Here is a 17,949-nt window from a genome sequence, read left to right as displayed (position 1 = left end):
TTGAGAGCATGTTGAGTTGTCCTAAGCTAAATCAGTAAAAGGTCTTCGTGGGTTTTTGGGACTAACCGGTATTACCGAAAATTCGTTAAGAACTAAGGAAGTATATCATATCCCCTTACTTGGATGTTAAAAAAAAAACAACTTCATTTGGTCAGAGGAAGCCGACGATGCATTTGAGGCCTTAAAAAAAGCCATGACGACAACACCGGTATTAGCACTTCCCAACTTTGATCAGAATTTTGTCATTGAAACAAATGAAAGTGGACATGAACTTGGAGCAGTATTAATGCAGAACCAAAAGCCAATCGCCTATACAAGTAAAGTCCTTGGACCTCGCCATCTCACCTTATTAACTTATGAAAAGGAGTTGCTTAAAATAGTACATGCAGTATCTAAATGGAGACCGTATATTTTAGGTAAGCGTTTTACTATCTATATTGATCAGCAAAGTTTAAAACATTTCTTGGAAGCTAGAGCCACTATTCCCTCACAACAGAAGTGGTTGGGGAAATTAATGGGATATGATTATGAAATTATTAAGTATAAAAGGGGAGTGGAAAATAATGCAGCTGATGCATTATCAAGGATGAACGAGAACCCAAAATGTAATGCTATAACATATGCTAGTTGTACTTGGATGGAAGACTTGAAGAGGGAATTGAGATCTGACCCATGGTTGCAAGAGCGTGTAGCGAAGATACACCAGTCCAGCTTTAACGAGAAGAACTATTCTGTAGAAGATGGGATGTTGAAGTATCATCAATAATGGGTATTAAGTCCCGAATCCCGATGGAGAGAGTTGTTGTTGCAAGAGTTTCACTCATCACCGACAGCTGGACATTCAGGTTATTTAAAGACAATAAAGAGATTGTCAAAGTTATTCTACTGGAAGGGAATGAGGCATGATGTTAAGAATTATATAGCACACTGCGACATATGCCAGAAGAATAAATATGAGACTGTGTCACCTGCTGGACTAATGCAACCATTGCCTATCCCTGACACTATTTGGGTAAACATATCCATGGATTTTATAGACGGTTTACCTAACTCGCATAGGAAGACTGTTATTTTTGTCGTGGTGGATAGATTAACTAAGTATGCTTACTTTATAGCCTTGAAGCATCCGTACACAAAAAGATCAGTGGCAAAAGTTTTTCTAGAATCGGTTGTGAAGCTACATAGGTTTCCTCAATCTATAATCTCAGATAGAGATGATGTATTCACCAGCCATTTTTGGAAGGAATTATTTAGACTTCAGGGTACGAAATTGAAAATGAGCTCTTCTTATCATCCCAAACAGACGGTCAAACTGAAGTAGTGAACCGTTGTTTAGAGTCTTACCTCCGTTGCTTCGCTGGAGACAAACCCAAGAGTTGGTCAGCATGGCTTCATTGGGCAGAATATTAGTATAATACAACACACCACATGTCTACTCGGATGACTCCATTTGAGGCGTTATATGGTATACCCCCTCCTACTATGCACCATTACATCCCTGGGGAAGCAAAGAGTACCCCAGTGGAGCTAGCATTGAGCAGAAGAGATCAACTTCTGTTACAACTTAAGGAGCACTTACAGATAGCCCAAAATAAAATGAAACAAATAGCCGATGCAAGTCGAACAGAAAGAGAATTTTAGGTTGGGGATTTCATATATTTGAAGTTGCAGCAGTATCGACAACAATCCACATCAAGGAGGGGTAATCAAAAACTTGCACCAAAGTATTATGGTTCGTTTAAGGTGATCCGAAGGATTGGCGAGGTTGCGTATGATCTTGAGTTACCAAGTGAATCCCGAATACATCCAGTGTTTCATGTTTCTTACCTCAAACAGGCTTTACTACCTAATGTGAAGGTTTACAGTGAGCTGCCAGAACCAGCCACAGAAGATGAAGACGAGTTGGCAGTAGAGGTACTATGCCTTAGTATATTGGCTCAACTCTATCTTGAACTTCAGATCTTTTTAGTATATTAGCTCTCCTTCACGAATCCAAGCGGGTATATACATATATCTGCATATATATATATAAAGAAGATTCTTAATCGGCCTAGGAATGGACGGTTTAGGCAAGAGGTGGCCAGCCAAACCGTGTGGGGCCACACGAGGCTATGCCTTAGCCATGTAAAGACCAGCTCCACGAGCATGAACACCATTAACACTACACATCTGCACCTGCTATGCCCAGAGTATGCTACCACACCATAACAATACAGATAAGTAGCGTCTCCTTTGCTTATGAATTTTGAGATTATGCAATATTTATGTCACCTTCTAATGCTTACCACGCAACACGATATTGTTCCGTACTAACTAGGGACTGATGTTGATGGTTATTTTTTGACAAGGGCATTTGTATTAAATTGGCCTTGACCTAATTGTATGAATGCATGAGAATACATGACCCGACATCAATATTATTAAAGTCAATACGAATACAATTTGTATTCCGTAAGAGAATCAATAAAGTGTATTCAATTGACTGACCCAATAGTCCTAAAGTTATTCCAAAAGTGTATATGCATGCCAAATTTCAGGGCTTTCCCTAGCAGAAACCTCGTTATTTCATGTGCGCCAATACATATAACTTTTATGTTATATACATGGCATTATTCATATTCAGAATAGGGTTTGACACCATTATTGAATTAACATGCTTCTGAGAATATTATATTTAAAACATAGTCATATCAGTATTGTCTCAAGATGCAAACTTCTATGGCTGAGTTCCTTGAACATACTATTGCGGCACTATTATATTCAAATTTTTTATTAAAATAGCATTACACCTCGAATCCAGGCGTGGCATGTTTCTCAAACTCAGACTTTAGATTATAGCTATGTGATGATCGCATCAGTAATATTGCGGCATATTGGCAAGGCATAACTCGGCACAATATAACCTATAGCACACCCAATACCGTGCAAAAGCATAAGTCTCGCATCATTCTCGGCCTTGGAAACTATGGCCAAGGCCATGGCCTAAACCACGCGTGAATCTCGAGCCTTGGCAGCCACGGCCAAGGCCGTGGCATAGACCCGCACGCTATTCTCGGCCTTGGAAGCCAAGGCATTGATCTGCGCGCTATTACCGGCCTTGCAAGCTATGTCCAAGGACACGGCCTGAGCCGCGCGCTATTGCCGCCCTTGTCAATCTATGGCCAAGGCCACAGCCTGAGCTGCACGCTATTATCGGCCTTGGCATCTACGACCAAGGCCATGGCATATTCTCACGCGCTATTACCGGCCTTGGCAGATATGGCCAAGGAAAGGCCCCGCTCGCTGTTCTTGGCCTTGGCGGCTATTGCCAAGGACAAAACATGCTCTGTACGTTATTCCCGGCCTTGGCTTGAATCTAAAATACGCCACTAAAGCCCCTTGGACCGGAGATTACCTTATTTAGCTCTCGTCTAAGTATAGGCTCGATAATCTCTCTCTCTCATTGGCCGTGTCTAAGGAAAAATATGATAAGTTGCTATAAATTGCAGCTTACCGAGTCAGGCGCGCGCACTAGCGCCATGAAGGAGCCACAACGCGCCAAACCATAATATGGAAATAAATTACCATACCATCTCACGCCAATATCTCCAGTTAGATCCAATGCTAGATGTGGCCCTGAGGCCAGGGTCATTCGAGTAATCTTTTAGATCTCAGCTCATTAGGCCAAACATAGCGCCACTGCGGGTCATGGCAGCGCCTTTTTAGGCCATTACGCCATTTGCTATTTTTCGCCATAAATAGGCCATTCAAAGGCGACGCTATAATAATTTACCTCTCTAATATCTCACATGTAGATTATGGCCTAGAATATTTCTCTCATTTAGCTGTGGCATAAAATACGCACGCATTATGCCACTTTTACGCTATTAGCACGCCATGCTAAATTATAGCATCTCAAGTAGCTACAAACACGCCAAGTCACCCTCTTGAGCCTCAATAGGACATGGGCGCTCCCTAATTACACGGAAGGCCTTGGGCAAAGTTGTTTTCAAAAAAATTTGACATGCCTATAAGACATGTCATAACAATGGCTATGATTTAGCGTAAGTAAGATGAGATCCACGACTTGTCCAAAAACATCTAAGAAACATCAAAATACGTCACATAGGGGGATTCTTCATGGGATTCGTCGGATGGGCTACAACAACATGTGGCGTGGCAACATCCCATGTGAAAAGTTAAAGTAGTATGGCGGTACAGCAGTTGGAGAGATAATGGTGCATTATAAAAGAGATTTCCAGAAACTTCTCTAATTTATCTCGCATCATCCCATCATCTCCATCTCTCCATAAACCCACAACTTCCACTACTCACGAGAGGGGCAATGTGTATTCTAAACTGTTATAAATAGGCTCCTCAGCCTATTCAGAAGGACAACACAAGCTTTCATACCCAAAAGCTCTGTTATTCTTCATAGTTTTCAATACCCAACACACACAATTCAATATAATTGCCATTTTCTCAAAATTTTTCTTCTTCCCTCCCATAAGATCAACTCATCTTCCGCTCATCGTGACCGAAGCAGGGCGGAACGACTACTATCGTAGTTTAGGCTTGTCCTGTTCGATTTTGATTTTCGAATCTAAAAAGAAAGTACCATAGCGGTGTATTTGTTTTGCCTGGAAGTAATTTTTAGGTACTAACAGAGACTTGACTAAATGTAGACTAGAAAAACAAGATATAATTTTGACAACTAAATTTGATAACAAGCTTAAGATAGCAACACTTGTGAGTTCGACCGAGCAATGCTCTAACAATAATATTAACTGCGTTGTTAAATTTCCGTTTTTAATAACAAAGATGAATTTGTATTAGACATTTAGAGATCACGTCAGGATGTTATGATCAAAACCCTTGATAATTAAAATAAAAATCGTATGTAAATACTCCCTCCGTCCCACTATTAAGTGACCTATTTACTTTTAGATTTTGTCCCACCATTAAGTGACCTATATCACTAGACAATGATATATTTCTAAAATTATCCTTTTAATTGATTATAAGAAATATGCATAATTTGACAGGCATGTTTATATTCGTTACATAAGTGTTTTAAGATGCTTTTCAATGGTATGAAGTTTGCGAACATCCGTGGTGTAGTTTGAGAGATAAATCATTTCAAAATTTCACTAGTTATTATCCATAAGGGTACAATTGTAAAAAATGCTTAAATATACTCTTTTCCCTTGCTTGCCTTAAAAATTGTGCACATTTAAACTAGGTCACTTAATAGTGGGACGGAGAAAGTATATTTTATTAATTGTATTGTGGAAGCAATAAGACTCTCAAATTTTGAGAACCAAAAAAAGTCAATTTAGAAGATGGATTATCAACATTAAGATTTATTCGGGTTTATTCGTACGGAGAAATAGGTTCTATCATATTCAAACTTTTAATTCAACTTCAACTCATGTTTTTTAAATGGTTTTTGATGAGTCCTCAAGGCGGATAAAAATTAAGAGTTTAATGTAAAGGTCAAATAGCGAAAATAGGTTTAGATTTAATATGGACAACTTAGTTAATTTTATTATATGTAAGAAAAAAATATAATACTTCTTCCGTCCTAAATAGACGACCTACTTCAAGTTTGCACAATTCCTTTTCTAAAAAAAAGTTTGCACAATTCTTAAGGTAAGGACGAGGGTGAAGTATTTTAAATATTTTTTACAATCATACCCTTATGGATAATAACTAGTAAAATTTAGAAATGATTTATTTTTCAAACTATACTACGGATATTCGTAAACTTTATGCCACTACAAAGCATTTTAAAATGCTTACACAACTTATATAAAAATGGTTATTAAATTATACATATTTCTTTTACTAACAGTAATCAGTTAAAAGAGTAGTTTTAGAAATATCCTCTTGTTTAATGATACATGTCATCTATTTAGGGACAATATTTAAAAATAAATAGGTCATTTATTTAGGGACACAGATTGGATCCCTAATGCTCACCCAGGCATTCAGTTGTTCTGCTGTTGGATTTTTATTCAAAACTGTTAGGTGGTTTTTCTGGTTTAGAGCTTTGAAATGGCATATCAGATAGAAAATTTATCAATTTATTTTGTATGAGTTTTGGTACCCTCACCAATAATCTGATCAGGGCCGTCTTAGGGGCTAGGCAGACTAGACGGTCGCCAAGTTCCCCAAATTGTTGAGGGGTCAAAATATATATTTTTTCGAACAGTAGCTAATATGTAACAATATAGGTGTTAGTAAAGGATTTTGTCACACTTATTTGCATTACAGATAGTTTGTAACAGTTATAGTCGCTATAAATTGTTTATAACAGCTATGACTGTTATTAAAATCTTAGTTTCTGAAAACAACAATCAGGTGTGGGTATTTTATGCCTAATTTTGAGTTTATAACCCAATATCTAATAAAAGGCTAAATTTTTTGTTGCGGCTTATGGCCGCGTAGGCTAATTCAAGTTATCATGTTAAATGTATAAAATCTATCTATAGAATAAGAAAACGTTGCCTCTGTTTGGGGATAGATACACCGTTCAAAAGAGGTGGGACAAATCTGAGTATCCATAAAGTAATCAGATGGGCTCGACACACCTGTTGGCGAAGCCTTCTAAGTGGACCTATTTCCTTCTCAATTACTCTAATCGTATATCCTTCTCAAAGATTTTTTTTTTTTTTCTTATCGTTTAAAACAACCGGAGCAAATTGGAGAATTTCAATCGTATCCTTCTCAGTAAAACGTGTTAGAGAAAACATGCACCCTATAATCTTTTATTTCAATTGTTATTTCTGATTGTTTTAGGGTTTTGGCTAGAATTTTTATTGTTTCAAATTCCAGGGATTTAGATCCTCCCCCACGGTTGCAGCAGCTGATGTTACTCCTCCACCACCGCCATCTACACATGCAGCTCTAATTTTTCTCTGATGTACGGTTGCACAGATGGTTAGGTTATATCACAATTCCAGGGTTTTATAAGAAACCTATGATTTAACGACATTATTCAAAGGTACATCATAGAACATTTCCAGATTTTCAGCAGTGTTTTATTTAATTTAATCAATGAGTATTTAATTTAATCAATGAGTACAATGGGTGTTAATTTCAAACATGAATAATCAAGAACAAACGTAGTGGTTATGAAGACGGAGTTGGTGGTTTCACTACAGATAAAGAAGTATGTGGCTTAGCAACAGGAGAGGGAGGCAGACAAATATGGAATGGTGCATCCCAATGGTAGTGGAAGATACAAGAGTGTAGGCGTGTAGGCTACAATATTGGGAGATACATGAGTATATGGTGTCTTAACAATGGAAGTTGCAGGTACGAGAGGATATTATGGTGGTTTTGCCATCGGGGTGACAGGTACATGAGTACATGTAGGTGGCTTGGCAACGGGAGTAAGAGGCTTATGAGACAAATCCTGATAATAAAACATTCAGTCCTCCGAGATTCTAGACTGGATATGCTAAATGGCAACGGAGTTGATCAGCCTGCTGTTCCAGAGATTCGTAGTATGCAAAAGAAGCTTAGTGATAATCTGCCGATTAATGGAAGATCCGGTTTGTTGAAAGAGTGGTCTTCCTATCAACAAGACGCTGATTCATCAAATTATTCTGAGGAAAGGTTACATTTTGATCAGTCTGCTGTTGTTGGACTTGCAAGAGCAAGTACTATCCGTAGTACGGCAGGAGCTGGCTCTACTATGGATTCCCATGAAGAATCAGCTGCTGGTCCTTTTAACCATAGCCCTTTTCTCTTGCTTTTTTTCATGTTCTTAAAAGCTTAAAATTTAACTGGTGTTTTTTTGATGCATCTCTATGATTTGGTCTCTATGTTTGTCTCTGTCCATGTCGAGAAAATCGCAGAACGCCAAGGACACTATTCAGGGAGAATGTTCAGCTTTGACTTAACGATATGGATGAGTTGGTAAGAAGATGAGTTGGTAAGAAGTATTGTAACAATTATTAAATGCTTAATTTTTTATTTCACATCAATGATGGTTCTAACACATAAGAAAACCGGGTACATCAAAATTCATGCAATGGCCAAGGCTGAATACACCTACATGCACAAAGAGATGCCGAGAGATCAAAATATGAACTCATTACGAACTTCTGGATGACCAACGTACAAGGGAGGTTACATGCCTGTCTTAGACCACAAGAGGGCTAGACTGAAATCCACATTTTTCACCAGTGTTAGAGTTGCAACCAGGGATGATCAAGGATTCCTAAGGTACAATTTCTAACTCATTGAACTGGAGGATCTGAAAAAAAATGAAATTTATATCAAATATGTACCCTATGCGGAATGTTATGTGATTGATTTACTCATTCGAAAGATTGTTTTGCAGGTCTGCTTGCTTAGTCATGCCTCTTTTGGTAAGCAGTTGTAATGAGATAGCTAATATGGTTCTTCTTTTAGAAATGTTTGTATAAGGTCACTTAACATTCATTAAACTATCTGAAAATAGATTACGTCACAAAACTTTCTCACAGCCGAATACATATACTGAGTTTAATCCATATAAATGAATGAGTTGGGCCAAGCATGATAACATTATGGTCCTAAGATGGTGTGAATAACCCTGATATGAGGCGATAGAATTAGCACATAAAGATGGAAGACTATGGTTGTATTTGCTGTCTTAGCTCAAATGGCAGAGCACATGGTTTTCACCATGTAGTTGTGGGTTCGACTCCCACAGATCGCACATGGTTCGCCGTCTTAGGGCAAACACAGACCACTAAGTTATAGCTACATAGACCACTGAGTTATAGCTATACCTTATGAAAATTGAAAGAATCCTGAATAGATCAAATAACTAGATTTCCTAAATGTTCAGTTTCCTGGTATAACTAGATTTCCTAAATACCCAGTTTCCCGGTATTACTAGATTTTCTATAATATTCAGTTTCCTGTTATAAATAGATTTCCTAATCCTGTGCATTCTTAGAGACCAAAGAACTAGATTTCCTAAAATATTCAACTAGATTTCCTCTTTATTATCTGATCTTCATACTAAGAAGATGCATTTATATATGAGGTACTTTTAATAACTACTTAAACAATCTCATCAGAATAAAATATTGAGATCAGTATGAGGTACACATTCACTTACGTTCTTTGAATTATTTGATTTTAATATTTCCTCTGAATATGAGCTAGGCAGTCAGTTCTGTAGTTCGCATTGTTTATTGTAATTGTTTTTGAATCATATGTTTCAGGACGCCTACTAATTCACTACCACTAGACGTCCAACCTGCAGAGGTGAAACTCAACCGTCCTAGCATTGAAAAGCCAGAAAAAGAGCCCTCAATGGTAAAATTCTAATCATCAATTCACAAATACAACAATCTTATTCAAATCCAAAATTTATTCCCTAATGTTCGATTTGAAATCTATTAAACAGGCTCTATCATTAGGACAGAAAGCACACCGACAAAGAGAGGAACAAGAGAAAGAAAGAGAAAAGCAAAAACAAGTTCGTTGCCAAACAGAGAACCCAGATTTAAAATCCGTTCCTCGCGGCAGAGGACGTCCAAAAAAGGAACCTTCAATAGTAATTTTTTAATTATCAATTTACGACTACAATCATTTATATTATTCACTTTTCACTGAGTGGTTTTATTCTGGAAATCTATTATTAGGTACGGTCCTTAGCACAAAAAGCATGTCGAGAGAAAGAGAGACAAGAAAAAGATCGCTTGGAAAAAGAGAAACAAGAATTAAAAGATCGTCTTGAAAGAAAAAAACAAGAGCTTCGGGAAAGAGAAAAAGAACAACATCGAGAAAGACAGAATGAAGAAAAATAACGTAGGGAAAGAGAGCAGCAGGAAAAAGAACGTCAGGAAAGAAATAAGAAAGAACAGAAATGTATTTCAGAGTCTACTGAAGATTCATGCAGTCGTGCTGGACATAATGGAGTTGCACTTCAAAGAGCTAAAGTACTATTTCAAACCTACCTTATCAAACATTTAGCTATACAATTACCTTTGAACGTTTGGTAGATCACTTTCTCGAATTTACAGGAAAGGATGGAACTGTCCCAACAACAACGCCGCAGGAATGAATCGAAGCAGAAAGTACATAAACCAAAAAGGCAGCCATCGATGGTAAAGTTCTAATCTTTAAGTACAGTGATATCTCTTTATATAAAAAAATGTTTAGATCACCATGTAATTTAATATTCAAAATCTAAAGGTTGCATCACTGGCACAAAAAAAACGTCGGTTAATGGAGAACCAAGAAAAAGAACTTTGTGAAGGAACCATCGTTAAGGAAGGTGTGAAATTATATCAACAAGATAATGCTACTGTCGATGAGCAAGGTTATCGAACAGAACATGCAATGAAATCTCAGGCAAGTAGATAGTACATAAAATGTTAGTTATCTATGAATTTTTTATTCATGATTGCCATGTAATCCATACTTTCTAATTGCAGGATACTCAACGCAAAAGATTGCGTAAAACTGTTCAACCCCTTATGCGAAACAAAGAGCTAACAAATCCAGATTTAGATGCTGCGTATGGTGATCAGATAAATAGCAATCGGTTTCATGCATACCCAAATTATGCACCTTAAAAGATCATTCTGTCATAAGATGCTTAAGTATGCTTAACCGGACTATTGGATAGTGTAATGCAATGGCAGTAAATGCTTTTAGATTAATGAATCTCAATTGGTATTCAGTTATTATATGACCATTCAGTATTCTGCCTACCAAAATTTATAATCAATTAACCTTAACTTTTAATCCACTAACAGTATAAAGATTTATAATGGCAGGATACTCCGCGCCGAATAAAAAGGAAAATCACTCAACCGCCTATACTAAACGAAGAGACAACACATTCAGATAATGATGCTGCATTTGACGATCAGGTAATATTAATTTTAGTTCCTGGTTTGATGCTAAAAACATATATTAAGGAGACCCATATAGATTAGACTATAGATATCCTAAGTCCAAACTAAAAAAGTAAGTGATTTTTTCCATTGAGGTTGTACAGCTAAAAATTCAACTATGATTACATTGAGGTTGTACAGCTGAAAATCATTGAGGTTGTACAGCTGAAAATTCAACTATGATATGGGATTTCATGTCATAATTGTTTAAGTTTAGAAACTGTGTTGATATATTTTTGTACACCGATGGACATAGTTTGATTTCTTTTGTTGCTCAATACAGTGCCTTCGCTATGCATACAACTGAACCATAACCTGATTTTGATCTATGTAATTCATATATCAGTATTTTGCTGATTCTAAGCAATTAAAATAATATTGTGTGCCTTACGTTGACTGCAGATGAATTTACATGGAGTGGAGAGGAATATGCAGATAGATTCAGTCTGTGTAGTATCCAATGAAAATGATAATGAGATGTAATATACTCAGAATTTGAACTACTAATCTTATGTTAATTCTATCCAAGTGTAATGTTAACGATTTGTTTTTCTACTTATTTTCAAACAGGTCTTATCCACCTCTAGATATATCATCCGATGAGTATAGTGATTATTATTATTCTTCGGATGACAATGTGCACAGTCAGTCCAGAGATGTACCTAAGGCGGTTAAAAGAGGTCGCAGAAAAGCGGCCAGTGTTGATGAGAATGGTCGAAACTATGTGGGGAGAATGGACGTTCAGTGTCCATTTTGTGGCGCATTGCATTGGATTGATGAAAAAACATCTGATTCATCTTTTGTAAACCCCAAATTCAGTAAATGTTGTCACAAAGGAAAGGTGAAACTACCAGCACTCCTTGAACCTCCTCCGGCACTAAAAGAGTTATATGAAGGAGATGATGATCGTTAAAAAGACTTCAGAGATAATATCAGAAGTCACAATGCTGCTAATGCCTATACAAGTCTAGGATGCAAATACGACACGAGAGCCAAAAAAGGTAGGGGTCCGCCAAGCTTTTTGATACATGGAGAATTGCGACATTATAGTGGTTCCCTGATGCCAGCAAAAGAAGCAGAAGCAATTTACTGGCAGTTGTTCTTATATGATCCAGCTCATGCATTGTCCATATGTGAAAAAAGAAATCCAAATCTAAGTAGAGAAGTTCTTGCGACAATTCAAGATACACTACTACAGCACAACATATTCACTCCATTATATCGCCAGGCACACGAAATTCTGAAAGATAAACATGCTTCATCTGATAAACCTGTCCAAGTTTCTCTTCATTTTAATGAGAATTCTGATAAGCGACGTTACAATCTTCCGGCTGTTGAAGAAGTATCTATCATCGTACCTGAAAAGCCTAGCGACGTAACGGCAACTCGCGATATTCTATTGCACCTAAAAGACGGAAGTGGATTCACAAGAATAGATGAATGTCATCCTGCATATCTACCTTTGCACTATGTTTTGTTATTCCCTTATGGTGAACTAGGGTGGAGCACCGAACTCGCGCAGTGGGACGGAAAAAACTACACAGATACAAGATTAAGTCATATGCAGTTCTTCGACTACAGACTCTTCGAGCGGAAATCAGAATATTCGACAATTCTGAGAGGAGGCAAGCTTTTCCAAGAATTCTTAGTGGATGTGTGGGCTTCGACTGAACAGAACCGTTTGGATTGGCTAAGGTTTAACCAAAGGAAGCTGCGCGCAGATCATTATGCTTCCATAATAAAAATGAAAGAAGCTGGTATAATGCCTAATCAAGGAGGTACACCATGTGTTCTGCCATCATCACATATTGGAAGTCCAAGACACATGTATGAGATCTACCAAGACTCGATGGCAATTACACGGTTTAACCATCATCCTGATATTTTTCTGACAATGACTGCAAATCCGAACTGGACAAAAATAAAAGACGAGCTTAAACAACATCAATATGCATCGGATCGTCCTGATTTAGTGGCACGAGTTTTTGAATTGAAAAGGAAAACATTGATGAATGAGATAACTAAAAAGAATGTGTTTGGAGAAGTTGTCGCACATGTGCATACCATTGAATTTCAGAAACGTGGACTACCGCATATGCACGCGCTAATATTCTTGGAGAAGTCACAGAAAATACGTACAGTTGAACAGGTAGACGAATTTGTTTCAGCCGAATTTCCTGATGAAAAAGAAGATCCAATACTCTTTGATACAGTGAGGAAATGTATGGTGCACGGACCATGTGGTGATAGGGATCCAGAGGAAAATGTACTAAAAATTACCCCAAAAAATACAATGATGCTACGTGCTTAGATGGTGGAGGGTGCCCAGTCTATCTCCGACGAGATGATGGAAGAGAAGTTATTGTTCGCAATAAACGTAAGGCATACAATACTGATGTTGTACCTTATAATCCACATTTATCGAGAATGTTCAACTGCCATATAAATGTTGAAGTATGTGCTGGCATAAGAACGGTCAAATACATAAATAAGTATATCTACAAAGGATATGATAAAACAACGGTTGTTGTTGGAGCAAAAGACGAGGTTCAGATGTATATTGATGCAAGGTATATTGGACTGCCTGAAGCTGCATGGCGTTTGTACAGTTATTCAATGCATAAGGAACATCCGCACGTCGAAAGATTGGCAATCCACTTTCCCGGGAAGCAAAGAATTATCTATGAATCAGCAGGGACAATTATCTATGAATCAGCAGGGACAATAGACGGTGTTGCTAAATAAGCTGAGAACTACAAGTCAACGTTGATGGCTTACTTTGAGTATTATGCTGAAAATTCAATAACACCTGCATATACGTACCAAGAGTTCCCGCAGCACTTTGTGGGGGATAATAAAAAGTGGAAAATTAGGCAACAGGGTTTCGCAATTGCTAGAATGTATTTTGTTTCTCCCAGCGCAGGAGAATTATTCTATTTGAGATTGTTATTGGTCGTTGTTGCAGGTGCCAATTCGTTTGAGAAACTAAGAACAGTAAAAGGTGAATTGCATTATACGTTCAAGAAAGCCTGCATAGCACTTGGATTACTAGCCGATGACAGCGAATGGCTAGAATGTCTTATAGAGGCCGTGGATATCCAAACAGGCAGCGAACTGAGGAATCTATTTAAGATCATCTTATCTGATTGTAACCCAACTGAACCAGAAATATTATGGGCGGAGTTTGGCTTGAAAATATGCGATGATCTTCCAAACAGATTGAAAACAGTGTTTGACATTCCAAATCCAACGGATGAACAGACACTGGATTATGGATTGTTTTTATTGGATAAATTGCTCCGTGTAGGAGGTAAAAAACTAAAAGATTTTTCTACAATGCCGCGATCGAAAGAAAATTGGGGTAAATTTTTTGGAAACAGGTTGATATGCGAACATAGGCTACTTCAGTCTGCAATAAAAGAACCAGAACTCCGGCGAAATATTGTAGGCTTAAACCCGGAACAATTGTCGGCGTACACCACAATAACAGAGTCTGTTGATAAAATGGATGGCCGTACCTTTTTTTCTAAATGGCAGTGTAGGAACAGGCAAAACATTTTTATACAACACAGTAGCTGCGAGCTGTCGACTCAAAGGAGACATAGTTCTCACCGTTGCGTCATCAGGTACCTCTTCTTCATTGCTTTAAGATGTGCAATATACTTCTCATAGAGAAATTAATTCACCAAAGGCTCACTGTTAATTGACATCATATCTGACAGTACGACAAGAAGTATATATACCAATAGAACCACATTATACTAAGAGCATCCACAGTCATGGAGTCGACCAAATGCCAAATAGCAGACCAAAAGCTAAAAAAAATTGGCATTTTACACTGAGCAACCACAGTCGTGGAAGACTATTTTTAGTCAGCGGAAGTATAACAAACGCCCCAGTTCAGGCGCACTTTTAATGACCGTCCCAGTTCAGGCTGTGCGCCTGATTCAGGCGCACTTTTAATGTCCGTCTAATTCAGGCGCACTTTTAATGATCGCCTGATTTCAGGCGCACTTTCAATGACCGCCTGATTCAGGCGCACTTTTAATGACCGCCTGATTAGTGAATTTACATAAATATTATCCACTAATCTTCTTCTAATAACGTATTAGCCCACTAATCTTCTTCTAATAACGTATTAGCCCACTAAACGAGTGAATATACCAACGTCCCATTGGGGCGTACAATATAACTACGTCTGTGTTGGGGCGTATGTATTACATGCGTTTGGTTAGGCGGAGTTTATAGATGCGCCTGATTCATACGTTAATTATACTTCCGTCTGATTTCATACGGTCACTAAAATCTCGTCTGCTTTCATACGCTATTAATACTTCCGTCCCACTATATTTCGTTTAGTCTGGGTTAACGACCACATTTGGTCTCAAACCCTAATTTTGGCGATCAAATTTGGGTTTGGTCCCTTCCGTTGCGGCATATTTTGAGACCAAATTTGAGTTTAGTCCCCAAATTTGGCCGTGACTGTGGTTGCTCTAATGGTATTAAAACAACATGACTTTCACTAAATATTAATTGCTTCTATAAAGTAATCATTAGATGTTAGATCTTAATTTTCCCATGAAAAAATTAATGCTTAACGAACCGTAGAATGGCCATTCAGAGACTAATTGTTGTCACAACTAATCTGAGCATCAATTTAAAATTCATTGACTAATTATGAAAGAGAAGTAATGTGTATTTTATTCATTGGTATATTATGTATGTCTGAGCTACGAAACACATTGTTATTTTGAATTAATATGGCATATATTGTTATTTTGCTAAACCTAATTGAGCATTTGAGAAATTATATAATTGATGTACGCTTGGCAACATCCTTTGTATGTTAACATGTTTTATTTATCTTGTTAGTTGAATTTTTATTTAGCCTAACATAGTTCTCACCGTTGTGTAATCAGGTATTGCTTCATTATTTTTGGTGGGTGGTAGAACTGCCCATTCAACTTTTAAGATTCCGATAGAGATAAATGAAGCCAGTGTATGTTCGATTCCTAAACAGAGTTCAGCAGCTAAGTTTCTTAAAGAAGCAAAACTGATTATATGGGACGAAGCACCGATGCAACATAGATTTTGTGTGGAATCGGTTAATAAATTATTTAAGGATATCCGCGAGAACGAATTAGCTTTTGGAGGTATTACTGTTGTTATGGGTGGAGACTTCAGGTAAACTTTGCCGGCTATACCAAATGGAGGTCGTGCAGATGTTGTAGATGCATGTGTTAGAAGATCTGTACTTTGGAATAATATATATAACAGTTCTAACACTTAGAAAGAATATGCGTCTTGATCTACAAGATCCAGAAAACAAAACTTTCGCATAATTCTTGCTCAAGGTAACATTTTCCAATATTGCATTTTAAAGATAATACCTAAAGTTTAGATTTAAACTGCTATTTTACTTATGTTATACGTATGTGATAGGTCGGGACAGAACCAGAAGAAAAAATTCAACTACCTTCATCGGTAAATAGATGCAGAGACATGAAGGAACTTATATGCAAGTTGTATCCCCGTTTGTCCAAATTGCATCCCCATTCAGGAACATCTGGTCAGCTATCAGAGGAAGAGCTGACTGAGAGAATAATTCTATCAGCGCGTAATGACGATGTTAATGAAATAAACATGGAAGTATTGGATATTTTAGAAGGGGAAACATTCACTTATTTGGCTGCGGACAAATTGAACCCAGACGAAAGCGGTAAAATCCCAAATTTCACTAATGAATTTCTACAAAATTTGAATCCGCCAGGGATGCCATTGTTCAAGCTACATCTTAAAGTTGGTTGTCCAGTTATCTTGATGAGAAATCTAGCTCCATCAGAGGGTCTTTGCAATGGTACTAGGCTGTTGGTAACTCATTGCGGTAGACATGTAATTCAGGCGAAGATTCTAACTGGGCACAAAAAAGGGGAGACCGTGTTGCTACCGAGAATATCGTTTCAACCATCGGTTCAGAGTTAAATGTAAACATGACAAGACGTCAGTTTCTCGTTCGGGTAGCCTATACAATGACAATTAATAAATCACAGTGCCAGTCGGTAAAGTACGTCGAGATCGATTTAAAAACTCTCGTGTTCAATCACGGTCAACTTTATGTAGCTTTGTCAAGATGCACTGCTGCCAATAGAATAACCGTAATAGAATAACCGTATTGGTCGAAGATAGTGCCGAAGACCTCGAAACAACAAACATTGTATATCCAGAAGTTCTATTGTAGGTAATTATATCATTGGTTTGTGATGGTATGGGAATTAAATAATTGACAATCATCTCATATGAAAATATCCTCCGTAATTAGCTTTTTTCAGTTGAAATACGATATGATTTTTGGAAGTTTAAGTGTTTTAGCTTTATTCCACCATCAAAAAACCTGACACCGGCCATTCCACTCAATTTCACTGGGAGGAAGACTTCTTTTGCAACTCAATATTAATTGGCACGACTAATACCTCCTATAATCTGGACGAAAATGAAGTCCTCAAAAGGTTGAGCCCCGGCCGTAGGCCGGGTGGTACCTAGTCTTCCTATAATCTAACATTTTAACTCTCACTGTGAGTTGGTGACCCGTAAAAAGCCCCAAATTTCAAGTTTGCCTAGGACACAAACAGATCTCCGTCTCCTCAATGTTTTCCGCAGATCTGTTATACTTGCCGACTGAAACAGAGTCTTAATCCATTCTTTGATGGTTACATTGTCGTTTGCAGTCTTCCTGACTTCAAGAATTATCATCATGCAGTGTAGTAACGACACATAACATTAGGCCTAACAATTGTCTTGATCTCACGAATTATCATGATGCATTTTGCCTCTGCAGTTGCACCAAAAGCCACAAACATTTCATTAAGCTTAGACTATAGGCATCTGTATTTAAAGGTATAACCCCACAAAATCAAATGGTCCCAAGTCCCAACTTCCATACATCATGCATGCCATCAAAAATGGATTTAGCGTACTCAACCACTAAATATTACTCGAATGATGACTATCCACTTGGGTATGGGTCTTCCAATCGAGAGATTCCAAACATATTAGCTAATTG

At 37.6% G+C, this 17,949-nt stretch overlaps 3 protein-coding genes across 3 annotated transcripts; all 3 read left to right on the top strand.

Annotated features, from left to right (window-relative positions):
- The first annotated feature begins 8,101 nt into the window (after positions 1-8,101).
- LOC113317788 (putative uncharacterized protein DDB_G0271982) lies at positions 8,102-10,319 on the top strand. The gene is made up of 6 exons (XM_026565920.1): positions 8,102-8,214; positions 9,207-9,300; positions 9,392-9,541; positions 9,630-9,926; positions 10,011-10,094; positions 10,183-10,319. The coding sequence occupies exons 1-4, from the start codon at positions 8,123-8,125 to the stop codon at positions 9,792-9,794; spliced, it is 501 nt and encodes a 166-aa protein (XP_026421705.1). The 5' UTR covers positions 8,102-8,122; the 3' UTR covers positions 9,795-9,926; positions 10,011-10,094; positions 10,183-10,319.
- Positions 10,320-10,431: 112 nt separating this feature from the next.
- LOC113317787 lies at positions 10,432-16,589 on the top strand. The gene is made up of 6 exons (XM_026565919.1): positions 10,432-10,665; positions 10,770-10,865; positions 11,292-11,368; positions 11,460-14,515; positions 15,809-16,243; positions 16,332-16,589. Exon 4 carries the CDS (start codon positions 11,950-11,952, stop codon positions 13,198-13,200), a length of 1,251 nt encoding a protein of 416 aa, XP_026421704.1. The 5' UTR covers positions 10,432-10,665; positions 10,770-10,865; positions 11,292-11,368; positions 11,460-11,949; the 3' UTR covers positions 13,201-14,515; positions 15,809-16,243; positions 16,332-16,589.
- Positions 13,659-16,871, top strand: LOC113315558. Its single transcript, XM_026563823.1, has 3 exons — positions 13,659-14,403; positions 15,809-15,888; positions 16,332-16,871. The coding sequence occupies exons 1-3, from the start codon at positions 13,659-13,661 to the stop codon at positions 16,869-16,871; spliced, it is 1,365 nt and encodes a 454-aa protein (XP_026419608.1).
- The last annotated feature ends 1,078 nt before the right edge of the window (positions 16,872-17,949 follow it).

Source organism: Papaver somniferum, chromosome 10 (assembly GCF_003573695.1).
Source record: "Papaver somniferum cultivar HN1 chromosome 10, ASM357369v1, whole genome shotgun sequence".
Lineage (NCBI taxonomy): Eukaryota > Viridiplantae > Streptophyta > Magnoliopsida > Ranunculales > Papaveraceae > Papaver > Papaver somniferum.
The sequence above is the reverse complement of the archived record's forward strand: the minus strand, read 5'-3'. Positions and strand labels throughout refer to the sequence as shown.